The sequence below is a fragment of the Triticum dicoccoides genome, chromosome 4B (assembly GCF_002162155.2).
Source record: "Triticum dicoccoides isolate Atlit2015 ecotype Zavitan chromosome 4B, WEW_v2.0, whole genome shotgun sequence".
NCBI classification, from domain to species: Eukaryota; Viridiplantae; Streptophyta; class Magnoliopsida; order Poales; family Poaceae; genus Triticum; species Triticum dicoccoides.
The window spans coordinates 403,533,536-403,547,212 of record NC_041387.1 but is presented as its reverse complement, the minus strand read 5'-3'; the positions used below and the strand labels follow the sequence as shown (position 1 = coordinate 403,547,212).

Here is a 13,677-nt window from a genome sequence, read left to right as displayed (position 1 = left end):
CTGCTAAAAATCTCCGTCAAGCCCAAACTCCTCAAGGGGGCGACCTTCTTCCTCCCAACCGCCGACCAAATCGAGCATGAAGACGCGCCCCGGGGCTGCCTCCGTCCCGTTCTCCTTGCCACGGACGTCCGGCAGCCGCGTGTCCTCGTCTCCTTCGACCCCGACACCATGGCCTTCTCCTTCAAGCTCGAGCTCAGCCACTGCCGTTCTGCCTCGGGGACGATCCAGGTGCGGCCGGTCGCCATGAACGATGGCTACTTCCCCTCCTACGACCTGCGTTCTGACCTCGTCGCGCGGGAAAGCTGTCGCTCCCTCCTGTTCAACTTCTGGCCCCAAATTGAGGTGGGCGCGATGTGCTCTCACACGCTCCCGTTGCTGCCTGCTGTGGAAAGCCTGCACCCACCAAAGCCCATGCTGCCTGCTGGGCTATTGCCTACTGTCGGCCCGTTGCTCTCTCTTGACGAGGCTGTTTTTTTTCCGGAAGGAGCTCACTTCTCAGCCCATGCTCGGGTCCAGGCCCACCGGGTTCTCGCCTCCAGGCCCACCTGTCCACGGCCCCTCAGTCATCTGCCCGCTGGGGGGGAGGGCCTGCTCCCCTGTGGCCATTTTTCCCCTGTTAGCGGCACCAATCTGCAGCACAGGGCGTGTGCGGTGCTCCCCGCCCAGGTGGCAGCCCTCCACTGCGCCTGCCGCGCGCCGCGCGCCGCCGCTTGAGCCAAGGGCCGACGATCTTCGATCCTCCCCACCCACCCTTTAGCTGCTCAAGGATTCGGAGGTGACTGCCCCAGTGGCCCCTCCGCCTGTGTTCGCCGCTGCGGTTCCCCCGCCATCGCCTCCAGCTGGCCGTGCCGGCGCGGTCCCCGCTCCCCTGTTGCTTGCTGCGGGGGGCCAGCCGGAGGTGCCGCCTCTTGATCTCAACAGCCCCACCCCAAGTGAGCCCGAGCCGGGCGTGGTACCCGTCTCTCCGCGCCGCAGCCCCCGCATCATGTAGATGTATGATGGGGAGCGAGTCAGTTCTGTGGAATGGGCTTCCAAGCAAAAGGCGCTGGTGTCCAGCGCCAACTCTGAAGATGCTGCGGCTCGCCGCCCTGGCTCGTCCGGCGGCCGTCGCAAGAAGGCGAAGGTTCAGGTGGTTGCTGGGCTTCTAAAGTTGCCACTCTCTGGAACCCCTCGCCCTCTAACCCGGGGCAAGCTCAAGCAGTTGGCTCGGTGCTGCGACCTCAACGCCGAGGCCATCCTCTCTCAAGCAGAAGCTTCAACATGCCCTTCCACGTCGTCCGATGGCTCGATGCTTCCTCTGTGGGTGCTGAACTTCGTCTGAATGTGTAGGCCCTTAGTATTGCATCAGCTGCCGCTCCTACCTATGCTCTTCCTGGTACTTCTAGTTAGTGTTTGTTATCTTTCCATGCTATGTAATCTGTACCCGATGTGCCCCCTGCATCTTTGTTGCTTTTGCTTATCGCTTGATGTTAGTTCGGTCTTCAGTGTGCCACAACTCTGTAGCTCTGCACTTTATCTATCAATGGAAGCCAACAATTTGAATTGCTACATCCTTGCTTATGATCATGTCCATGTTCCACCCGCTTATGTTCTTTGGCTTCGGTTGCTGTTTAACACTGTTAATCATGAAAATTCTTGATTGGAATGTTCGAGGTCTAGGTGACAATGATAAGTGTTCGCTGGTTCGTGAAACTATAACCTCCTGTCGCCCTAGTGTTCTCTGCCTGCAGGAAACAAAGCTGGAATCAATCTCAAAGTGGAAGCTATGGACTTTTCTTCCTGCCCATCTTGATGATCACGCCGTCATGCCTTCATCAGGTTCCTCAGGTGGTATTTTGGTGGCTTGGGACACTTCTTTCGTCTCAGGGCAGGTGGTGGCAATGCACAAATACCACCTCACTGTCAGATTAGCTTCGACCGGGTCCAACTCTTCAGTTCTGCTTACCACGGTCTATGCTCCCTGCATCACTCAAGATAGGCCTCTGTTCTTTGAAACACTCGCTACTGCTGTTGGTCAGGTGAACGAACCATGGATGATCGTTGGCGACTTCAATATGTACCGCTCTGAGAATGAGAAGTCGCGTGGTCGGCTGAACTGGCCAATGATGGAAATGTTTAATCAGTGGATAAGGGAGAATTGTTTGTAGGAGATCAATATATGCAACAGAAAGTTTACCTGGTCCAACAAACGGGACAATCCAACTCTTGTCCGCCTGGACTGGGTGCTCATCAACGCCGACCGGGTTCTTGCTTTTGCTCACACCGCAGCTTCAGCCGTAGCCACAGTTACTTCTGACCATGTGCCTGTCCTGGTTGAATACGGGAGCAGCCCGTCAAGAATAAGTTTTCAGAATGGAAAATCATTGGCTGGAGATGAGGGAAACAAGGGATATCATTGCTGCTGGCTGGTCTCGAGCTACAAGGCCTTTCCACTCTTCTGCCTCTCTCATTAATTTTAAGATGTGGCGCCTTCGCACGGCCCTCAGACAATGGAAAAGGCATCGGCCTAGTCTTGATATGCTGATCAGTAATAATAAAACTGTGGTGGATTATCTGAATGCAGTTGAGGAAAAGCGCCTGTTGTCCCCCTCGAGTTGGTTCTGAGGAAGTTTGCCTCCGTGAAAGCGGAGCAACTAATCTTGTGGCAAACTGCACTTTGGCGTCGCCGTGCTAAGCTGCGTTGGTGTGTTTCGGGGGACGAAAATAACAAGTTCTTCCATGCAGCAGCAAATTGTCAGTCCAGACGTAACAAGATTAAGGTCATTGTTCATAATGGCGTGGAGTTCTTTGACACCCATAATAAGCTGCAGTTGGCCACGAGCTACTTCTCTGATTTGTTGGGGCAAGCGTCACCATCCCAGCCCATAGTTCAGCTTAATGATCTCTATGGGGTTCTGGACATGGCTTGTCTTCAGGAAGAATTCACTTGGTCTGAAATTGTCAATTCTATCAACAACTCTCCAAATAACAGAAGCCCTGGCCCGGACGGCTTCACAAATGAATTCTTCAAGGCCTTTCACTCCAATCTTCGAGAGGACCTGCAGCTCTTTTTCTCACAATTGTATCATCATCAAGTTGATCTTGTCAGAATCAACACGGCGTACATCTCCCTACTACCTAAGAAGGATAACCCGCTTGAGTTGTGTGACTTTCGACCCATTTCTGTTGTACACAGTGTGCCTAAGCTTGGCACTAAAGTTCTTGCAAGAAGGCTTCAACAGCACGTACCTGAGCTGATACACTCACTCCAGTCTGGCTTCACCAAAGGTCGTTCAATTGTTGAAAATTTTGCCATGGCTGCAGATATGGTGCAAACTGCTCATAAGAGAAAGCTACCTATGGTGGTCCTTAAGCTTGATTTTCAAAAGGCCTTTGACACAGTTAGCTGGGCGGCTCTGTTTAACATTATGGAGGTTCGCGGTTTCCCGCAGAGATGGATCACCTGGGTCCATAACTTTCAGACCATGGCAACATCTCGGGTTATGGTCAATGGGGAGCTCGGTGACTCCATTATTGCCAAAAGAGGGCTGCGGCAGGGAGATTCCATCTCTCTGTACCTCTTCATTTTGGTCGCTGATGTTCTCCAAAGACTTTACTGCTCCAAGTTTGAATCTGGTGCTTTAATTGACCCTTTGGGCGCGGATCGTATGTTTCCAGTTTTACAGTATGTCGACGATACTTTAATTCTCTTCCAAGGAAACACCCAGCAAGCTGCCATTATCAAGCAGATTTTAGAGGACTTCTCTACCTTTTCTGGTCTACAGATAAACTACCACAAAAGCACACTCATTCCTATTTGTATTGACCTGGCCACCACAAATGAGATTGCTGCTCTGTTTGGATGCCCTGTTTCGTCCTTTCCATGCTCATATCTGGGGCTGCCACTTTCTCTCCATAAAATCAAGCATGGCATGCTTCTGCCAGTCATTCACAGAGTTGACAGAAGACTATCAGGTTGGCTTGCTGCTTTTCTGTCCTGGGGGGGGGTCGTCTGACTTTAATTAATTCTGTACTTGCCAGCATCCCAAGTTATTACATGACTTGTTTTGCATGGCCCAAGGAGTCTATTGCAAAACTTGAAAGCTTGCTCCGTGCTTTCTTCTGGCAAGACAAGAATTCTGTCAAGGGTGGCCAGTGTTTGGTTGCCTGGGATTTTTTTACCATGCCTTGAGACGCCGGGGGGCTGGGTGTTCGGAACCTCACGGCACACAACCATGCATTGTTATGCAAGTTCACCGCTCGGGTTTTACAGAGCTCTGATGTCCCCTGCTATCAGTGGTTCGCCCATCAATATTGTGCTGCTCGCATTCCCCGCAGCTCAGCCAACAGAGACACCGTTATTTGGAAGGGCTTCAAGGAACACATTTCCATGATTACATCCTTGACGTCTTACTACCTTGGTAAAGGCCAGCTGCTCTCGTTCTGGCATGACAAGTGGCTGGGAGTCGGCCGTCTTCATTTCGTCTTGTCAGTCCTATACTCCTATGCGAAGGACAATAATTGTATAGTCGCCTCTCAGTTTGCCAATGGTTGCTGGGATGTTCAGTTGCATCCTAATCTCTCAAACACTGCGGTTCAGGAGCTGCATCGTCTCCACTCTCTTCTGCTGGAGGTGATGCCTGCTTCGGCACACCCGGACCTTCGGCGAACTGCCGTCTGCCACCGTGAGGTCACCACAACATATATATATGGGTTGCTGAATTTCAGAGGTATGTCGTGTATGTTCGCGCAGTGGATCTGGGACCCAATCATCCCTCTCAAGGACTGGATCTTTCTTTGGCTAGCTTTTTGGGGCCGACTCAATACGTAGGATAACATGACAAAGAAGGGCTGGTTTTCTGTTGCCTCTCACCCGGATTGCGATATCTGCCCGGCCACTGAATCTAGCAGTCACTTTATCCTACGATGTGCTCCGGCTGTTGCTATCTGGTGCAAGTTGAAGGTGGCCAGGCATATGCCTCCTGTTCCCCGGACTTGGTGGAGTTTGTGCAGAAACTACAACACTGCTGGCCTGCTGCCTGGAAAGTGCATGTTCTTTTTGCTGCATGTGCCGTCATGCTGTGGCATGCAAGAAACGATCGGGTTTTTCATCTTCACCGTTGGGCACCGTCTTACACCAGGCAATATGCTGTCCAGCTCTTGTCACTTTGGAGGAATAGGGCTATGCGTACAAGAGATAAGGAGGCTATAGATTTCTGGGTGCAACAATTTAGTTCTTAGCATAGTCCCTAAGCAGTTGCCTTTAACCTCTTCTAAACTCCACCCCCTCCCCCAGTGTTTCCTCTTCTGATAAAAGGCAACTTATGGCCTCTGCACCATGGTGCGTAACATAAGTTTCATGTAATTGACCTCTTCGGTCTTCAGGCTATGGCCTGTTTTGAAATGCATAAGGTAGCATGAGCTACCTTTTTTATTTCAAAGAAAAAGGAAAACATTTGGACGGAAATGACTATTCTTGGAGTATGTCTACACAATGCACAATCCACTACACCTTTTACCAGTGACACGAAACATTTTTTCCTTTCAAAAATCCCAATCTTGTGTACAAAATTGTTATTCTATTTGTTTCAAAATAGATGACTCAACTTTGTACTAACTTTTTTACTAAAGTTAGTATAAAATTGGGTCATCTATTTTGGAACGGAGGGAGTACGTACCAGTGTGGTAACTACTCACCTGATTTTAGCTAACTGCCACCAGAATGAATTAGTACGTAAAACTATTTGTAGAATGTGTGTTCCCTCAAAAAATAAAAAATAATTGTAGAATGTGTTCGTATGAAAAGCATTCAACCCACATGTTACCAAACCGTTCAGGCGCTAGTGCAACAGTAACCTCCCCTAGTAGACTAGCAACAATGAAGAGTAACATACACTAGTAATATACACATATCCCTAGACTATGTTACGACCTTAATAGTGGGTAGTAACATAAATGTGGTAACATGCAAAGCTTTATTTATTAGGTTATAGACTCATATTGCATTGGAACATGTGATGTTACAGTAACTAGCTAAGTTACTAGTACTACATCTCTCCTCATTAACTCATTGCCACATAAGCAAATTTGCTGGGTTGGACTCGATATTACTACCGAAGTTACTCCCACTGTGGCTAGTCGTACAGTCATGTTATTACTACACCGGTATAGATACTTGCACAATCCACCGTTTAATCTCATCGGAAGGCTCTCATTTCTTCCTATCTGTCCTGTCAAAGCATCGGCTTCTTCCTTCCGCCACCGCCGCCTCCGACCTCCACCTCCTCGATCAACTTGTCGGGCACGCAGGTGCCACTCCCGCCGACCGCTGCCATGCCCTCCACGGCTGGTGCCCCAAGAACTACTGGCCGCATCAGGCCTCCGACGGCGACGCAAGGACGAAGCAGTGCAGCTCACGGACTAATAGGTTTTTTCTTTCCATTGATTAACAGGATTAAGGAGGAGGAAGGAGAACCATCAGATTATAATGCATGGTAGATATTAAAACTACAGTACCCGTACAGTGATAGTTCAATTGCAGAGGAGCCGAACCCTCTATTTTTTGGAATTGGAATGATTTTCCAAAAGTTGTGGGTCACTGGCCCCACGGCCTGTGTGTAGAATCGTCACTGATCATGAGACTCTCTAGTCACTGGCTCACTGCATTCGCTTACCCGTGGTTGACGGCCTGCCGAACAAGATCTTGCTCTGCTGGCTCGCAATACATATCCTTTTCCTTGTTACTCTATTTCGATCCGAATAGTGTACAGTCGGACACGAACTCGAACGGTTCAACTCAAAGGTTCATTTCACTGCTGCTGCAATGATGCGAGCTTCCACAGCAACCGGGATGCATTGCACAGAACACCTAGCAGATCCCCACTACGCTCAGACGCCATATACGACTCTACCACCAACGCTATGATATAGGAAAAGTACATGCACAAGACCACACATATTTACAAGAAAGCTAGCAAACGCTACCAAAACTTGCACACACACGACACCTGCTTTGCTATTGTTTCTGATAAAGAAAAAAGACACCTGCTTTGCAATGGGCTGTGACTGCTCGCCGCTGCCGTTGTGGGATCTTCTCAGCACGCGTCGGAGAGGAGCCAACTGACGAACGACTCTAGCTCGTCCGACTCGGAGCCCGTCGCCGCCTGCGGCTCAGCGGGCTGTAGAAGGCCATTCTGGGCTGGCTGGTCCCATAGATGGGATGCAAACCCCTCCCAGTCCATGTCCAAGAGATGGTCCACCTGAGACAGGCCTCCGGGATCGATGCCAACAAGCCCATTCTCTGCTGTAACGCTGCTGGACAGGAGTGCCTGCATCTCGCTCTCGTCCTCCATGATCCCAATCTGATTCATTGAGCTGTTCACTTCCCAGAGCCCCATCTGCTGATCCACCGTGCAGTTCGCCTCGAGGACGCCAGTCTGATCTACAGGGTCCATGACCATGGGCCACGTCCCATCCTCGCTGCAGGGCCCATCAGAAGTGTGGCTGACACTGATGCTGTTGTTGGGCTGGTTCTGGTCCGGGTCGACCACCGCGCTTCTAGCCTCGTCGCTCTGAGGTGAGCTTGACACCGATGACGCAGCGCCGGCCGGGCTAGATTCGTCCTTCGCCTTGGTGATGGGCTCCGGCACCGGCTTCTTCTTTGTGCTGCTCCTTGGCGACTGGCCAGGGGTGCGGCCGCCGCGCCGCTTGCCGGCGGCGGAAAGCTTGTTGATGTCGACGGTTATGGCGGTGTCGCTGACGGTGGTGTAGATCCTTCGAAAGGTGTGGATCTGCCGGCTGAGATGCGAGTTCCAGTAGTTCTTGATCTCGTTGTCTGTTCGTCCTGGTAGGTGGCTGGCGATCAGGGACCATCTGCCAGTCAGTCAGACAAAATGCATGCTGGTCAGCTGGAGATATTTACATGTCGCGGCTAAAAGCAAAGGGGATATATCTACACGAGAGGGCGACGTTTTACGAGGTTCTTTTTGCAGCAGGTTAACCGTGCTAAGGAGTAGTACACGGAGTACGGTTATCAAAAAACGAAAAGAAAAAAAGAGAGTACACGGAGTATAGTACTAGTGCATTGACGCAGGCCGCTGGTGTGCCGTAATCAGGGTGTGGGCTAGAGCGTGTCGTAAAGGGCAGAAAGCTCAGCGGCGTACACTTGACGGGCAGCAGCTTGCAGCCTAGTAGAGCCCTGGACCTCGGGGTCCCCTCAGCTCTCACTATCAGTGTTTGTCAACGTAAAGGCTGAAAACATTTAAGACACGTGGGCCCTGCATTAAACCTGCTGGGCCCACGGACAGTGACTCGTGTGCCAGATGTATTCTACAGCCAATGAAAATGGATGCTCTGTTTTTCGTCAATGAAAGAAAAAGAAAAACATCATATCTTGCATGATAATGATAGGGTGGGGTGTCAGAGAAAAGTCGCCACGAGAAAGAACTGCGAGTTAACCTTCGCAGGAAGAACGTGACAAGTTTTAATTGACAAGAGAGCTGATTGTCGCTTCTTGTTTCCTCGCCGTGGCAGGTGAAGAAGATTAGTGAAGGTATACGCACCGCGCCAACCTAGCTACTTTGCTTCTGGTTCTGGAGAATAGCTAGTGAGGTATTCATGCGCGCGGCTCACGCACATGTATGCACGTGCACGTGTAACGTGTTACCGTGCGTCTGTTTCACTCAGGCCATTCCCACTGTCTTGTACATATGCTGAGACTATGAAGTGGGCAAAAACCAACAAAAGAATCTAGTGTTGCAAGGTAATTAAGAGAAGAAAGAGGAGCTTGATGACCAATGAAGAAACAATTGCTAGATGCGGGACCTAAACAAAAGCATAGTTTACAATCTATAATAACTTCCTAAATGAAGAAAGCAAAGACGCTATGCACCTACGCATTGAGGACTAACCTCCTCCTCTAAGCACCTATGTAATCAGACAGGTCTGATTGTTTCTTGGGCATTAGAAATGAGTGATTAAGTGTGGACGGCGGATACACTTCAACGTCGCAGTTGGCCAAATTGTAGTTTATGCCAATTTTGTAAGTGTGAACCGCGGCGGCCCATCTTCTTTTTAAGTGCAGCTAGTTGAGACGGATTTGGACGGACATCAAGAATTGGAGTAACTTCAACTCGGTTAAAAATTGCTGATTATGCTACTTCGACATTTACTGTTGACATGTGTGTGTTTATATTTATTTAAGAATTACTTCCTCTGTCCCATAATATAAGAGCGTTTTTTATACTAGTGTAATACACTCTCATATTATGGGACGGAGGGAGTACAAGATTATGTTGTTTTTCATGATGCATCTACTGCTATTAGTTTTGTTTGGCTCCAAATATGAGTAGTCAAAGTTATATATAGGGAGAGAGGCTAAAAAAAGTTGGAGAAAGAGAGAGGCTAAAAGAAGTTGGGGAGAGAGAGGCTAAAAGAAGTTGGGGAGAGAGAGGCTAAAAAAGTTAGAGAGAGAGAGAGAGAGATTTGTTTTTTTAGTTGGAAAGTGGAGAGAGACATTTGTTATATTATTAGAAAATAATGGAAGTCATCTACTCCCTTCTTTTGTAAATATGTTGTTCTAGACACAAACATGTTTCTTTGAACATTATTTTAAATTTCTTGGTACATATAATAGAAAATAATGGAAATGTTTCCACGAGAAATCTAATGGTACTATTTGAAACGAGGTACTGTGATATTTTCGCAGTATTTTCATGAATTGTTTTTTGGTGTGTAGCAATAATTTTTTTTGTACTTTTTACTAACATACTCTCTAATGATCCCTCCAAAATATATTTTTTTTCTAATGAATACATATATGTTTAAGATCCCACAAATTTCAATATTTTATGTATGAACAGACGGGGTAGTTGGTTCATATATGCGGTCGAATTCCTTAATATCCAAGGGAACTAGCTTTGGGTGGGTGCTAGCGGTAGCTATCTTGTGTGTTATATATACGTTTCAACACGAGAAAGCACACGGCAGCGATCATGTCCCGTGCAAGTGTTTTCTCTCGACAGAAAGGGAAAGAAATAATTTCCTTTTCCTATGCACTACAGATGATAAGCGGGTTTGTGTTGGAGTTAAAAAGGACTACGTGCGGGCACTGAAGACACAAATATACAGCGGAGCATTGACAGACCATGCATCTCCCTACGTGTATCACCACGCTCTACAAATTCCCGAGCTTGACCGAGAGGGCTGGGCTCGCCATGCAGGACGCGCGCGTGTTGCCTAGAAGGTTTCGTGCATTCATTGCGAAAGAGAGGAGCGATCAGACTGCAGACGCGCCATGCCCTTCCGCCACAGGTTTGGAATGCAACCAGCGACAAGCACCACATAGCTAAATTGACCTGACGGGAACGACACTACTATTGATTATGCACAGTAGAAAAAGCACATGAAACAAGGCCGGACGAGAAAACGAAGTGATGCCTATGTTAATTTCAGCCATATAAGCATACAGTAGCGTATTGGATGTGATGCCTCACCTCTCAACCCAAATTGTCGGACGTTGTACAATTTGCACTACAGTCATTACGCTATGATTTATATGTAGTAGCATACTGAGCTGTACGCTATGATTTTATGTATAAGCGTTATATCTGAACTCTCAACCTAAACAGTCGGATACCGTCTAGTTTGTGGTACACGCATCCGGCGTACGTACAGAGCTCTTTTACCAACGAGATTTTATCGTGGCATTTTCACGATTGACAGCTTCTGAACGCACGTGACAAAGCCATGCATGTGCTGCCAGAGACACAGTAGTCAATGCACTAGAGTTTTTTCTACTTACCTCTTTTGGACTGATCCATGTGGCTGTGACTCCCAATGGATCCTTTTTTTTCGAAGCCTCCAATAGAACTTTATTACTCATTAATTCTACACTTTTGCTAGAACTCATTTAGATAAAATATAATCCTTTTTTTTCGAAGCCTCCCAATAGAACTTTATTACTCATTAATTCTACACTTTTGCTAGAACTCATGTACACTTTTGCTATAAGATGTCTATGTGCTGACGTGGGTTGTATTTGTTCTTATTTTTAAAGTGAATGAGACCAAATTATATCTCATCTAGATGAGTTCTAGGTACTCCTTTAATTCTATGCATAGCGGGTTGTTCGAAAGTAGAGGTGCACGTAAACTTTGGTACACTGTAGTGCTGCCAGCGTACTATTTTTTGCAAGGGTAACATCGCAGGGTAAAAATTAAAGGTTGTAAACTAAAACAGGTGTATACTGGTATCCACAGACTCGTACCTGTTGCCAAGGGTGGCATGAAGTTTGACGATGAGGTCGTCCTCCTCCTTGGAGATGTTGCCTCTCCTCACCCCGTCTCTGAGGTAGTTGATCCACCGCAGCCTGCAGCTCTTGCCACACCTCAGTAGCCCTGTATATACAACCGAAGCAGGAACAGATGAACATACATGTTAGTCATGACCTGCCTAGTTAATCTGTCTGAAAAGTTTCAACTCATTAAGCACATGCTGCAGACAAAGAAAATAGCTAAAGTAGTCATGATGATGCTCTAGCTCTAGCTCGCACATGCACGGGCTTATGCGATATTCACCTGCATTCTTGGGCAGAGACCTCCATGAGCCCTCGCCGTGCTTGGCAATGTAGTTTGCGAGTATGTCGTCCTCCTCCGCCGTCCACCTCCCCCGCTTCAGCCCCACCTTCTCGCAGCACGGCGCCCTCCCCATGGCCGCCCTTGTATTCTGGAGTACGTGTCTCGCTGGCTAGCTCCCAACACACGAGGCGTGGTCGCCGGCCGGCCAGGCGGGCGTGGGCGATGTTGCAGAGGCTAGCTACGTAGCTAGTTAGATACTAGTAGCTCGCGCGCGGTGGGGCTGTAGTGGATCCGCGCTCGCGTCCAAAAGGAGTTGGTGTGAGAGATGAAGGCGATGATCTTCCTCTTCTCTCTCTGGGTCAGTCGTTCGGGCGGCCCTGATCTCTTGGGGGCGGGGGCGAGCTAGCTTCGGCCACGCACGGTGGCAAGAAGAGGCGCCATAATATAGCACCGCGAGACGTCGCCCGGGCCCCGGTAGGGCGGTATACGTAGGAGGAGGAGCGTGCTACGTAGTATCGGCAATTAACTTTGGCCCGAGTAGGGACACGAGCGGCCGTGTGGCTGGAGGCAGGGGCACGTGGGCGCCCCGGGACCTTTGGGCGCCGTGGCGCAAGGCCTCACCATCGTCCGCTTCGCGGCCTCTCCGGCGACCACGTAGTTCGCACACATGGATCGCTATACACGCCGGCCGGCTGATGTGGTGTATAATATATTTACTCGAGGATCTTGGGAGAGCGAAATCTCTGTTTACCATCTGACCGCCTCGAGTTTTTTTCTCTCTCGAGAATGGACTGCCTCGAGTAGATGAACCATTTTGAATGCTATCCCGAAGCTGATTCAGTGGATGGCTAATCGGCTCTTTTCAGTACGCTTCCCGATGGATATGGTTCATCTCTTCCTGTTGGTTAGCTCGTACCTAATCTTCCCCGTTCGAGCTTCTACTACTTACAAACTAACTCGCTATATATGCTTCATCTCTTCCTGTTGGACGTCTGGTCTGGTTTTCCCGTCCATGAAGGACTTTGTATCCCTATACACATTATTTATTGCTTAAACATAAAGCGAGTTGTTCCTTTTCCTTTTTGATGATATAGTTCATCATTCATGCCGAATGGTAAAGCGAGTTGTTCCTACTGATGTAGATTTTTTTGTTTGGAAAGGATTACTGATGTAGATTGAATTGGTTATATATATACGTGTCACTTCTTGCAGGGACGGACGCGTGCTATGTATGAGAAAAGGATTACAATACATAGATTGATTCGGAAGGTATCCCTTAGTGTTCGCGTTTGCTGTACAAAGCATGAGATCCAGAATATACCTCGACCAAATCTGATGCAACACGACACGATCCACACGCGCGGCACCTAACACACGCAGTACTTTTCCTCGCAAAAAAGAAAACACGGATAGTATATATACAACCAATGTGTTGCATTACTCACGCTACAAGCTAGCTGAGCTATGACGACGACTGTGATTTATCACGCAATGTGAGCTGCGCTGTTCGTGTCTGTCCTCTGTACTCGCGGGGAAGAAAAGACGGGCCCGACCATCTGTTCGGTGAGGAATCGTGAAGATTTCTGCGTGTGCCTCGATAGACGTCGCTGTGTTCCGATCGAGCCTTCCCTTTCGGTCTCTTCGGCTGTTGATCTCTTGTAGCTCGATCGAGGTGGGCAAATTGATCGATCGGGGCAGCGCTCGGTGTCCTTCCCGATCCAGCGTATCGATCGGTCCCTCCGTATCATTCCTCGCAGTGACGTCTGCATTATTGCGTATAATGTCTCGAAAATGAGACGAGGTATATAGGAGTACCTTCGAGACGGGCCTGCCCAGCTAGATCCATCACGGTCGACGGAAATTCGAAGGAGCGCATCCAGTTAGAAATATTGATATGCGTCGTGAGTCGAAAACTGGTTTCGGATGAATTTGTCTAAACAAAATAAAAACTTGGATTAAGGATCTCAGGCAACAAGCAAATACTCAGCTAGCACAGAATTTTCTTATCCTTTGGAGAGCAATCAGGGCAGCAAATGTGATCCTGCAGCCCCACTCTGAAGACAGAATCACATGGAAATTACACACCTCAGGAAACTACCGCGCATCCTCTGCCTACAATGCC

At 48.7% G+C, this 13,677-nt stretch overlaps 1 protein-coding gene across 1 annotated transcript; it reads right to left on the bottom strand.

Moving 5' to 3' along the window:
- Positions 1-6,720: 6,720 nt before the first annotated feature.
- LOC119296349 (myb-related protein P-like) lies at positions 6,721-11,991 on the bottom strand. Its single transcript, XM_037574746.1, has 3 exons — positions 11,556-11,991; positions 11,246-11,375; positions 6,721-7,851 (listed from the first exon to the last, which is right to left on the bottom strand). The coding sequence occupies exons 1-3, from the start codon at positions 11,686-11,688 to the stop codon at positions 7,074-7,076; spliced, it is 1,041 nt and encodes a 346-aa protein (XP_037430643.1). The 5' UTR covers positions 11,689-11,991; the 3' UTR covers positions 6,721-7,073.
- Positions 11,992-13,677: the final 1,686 nt, after the last annotated feature.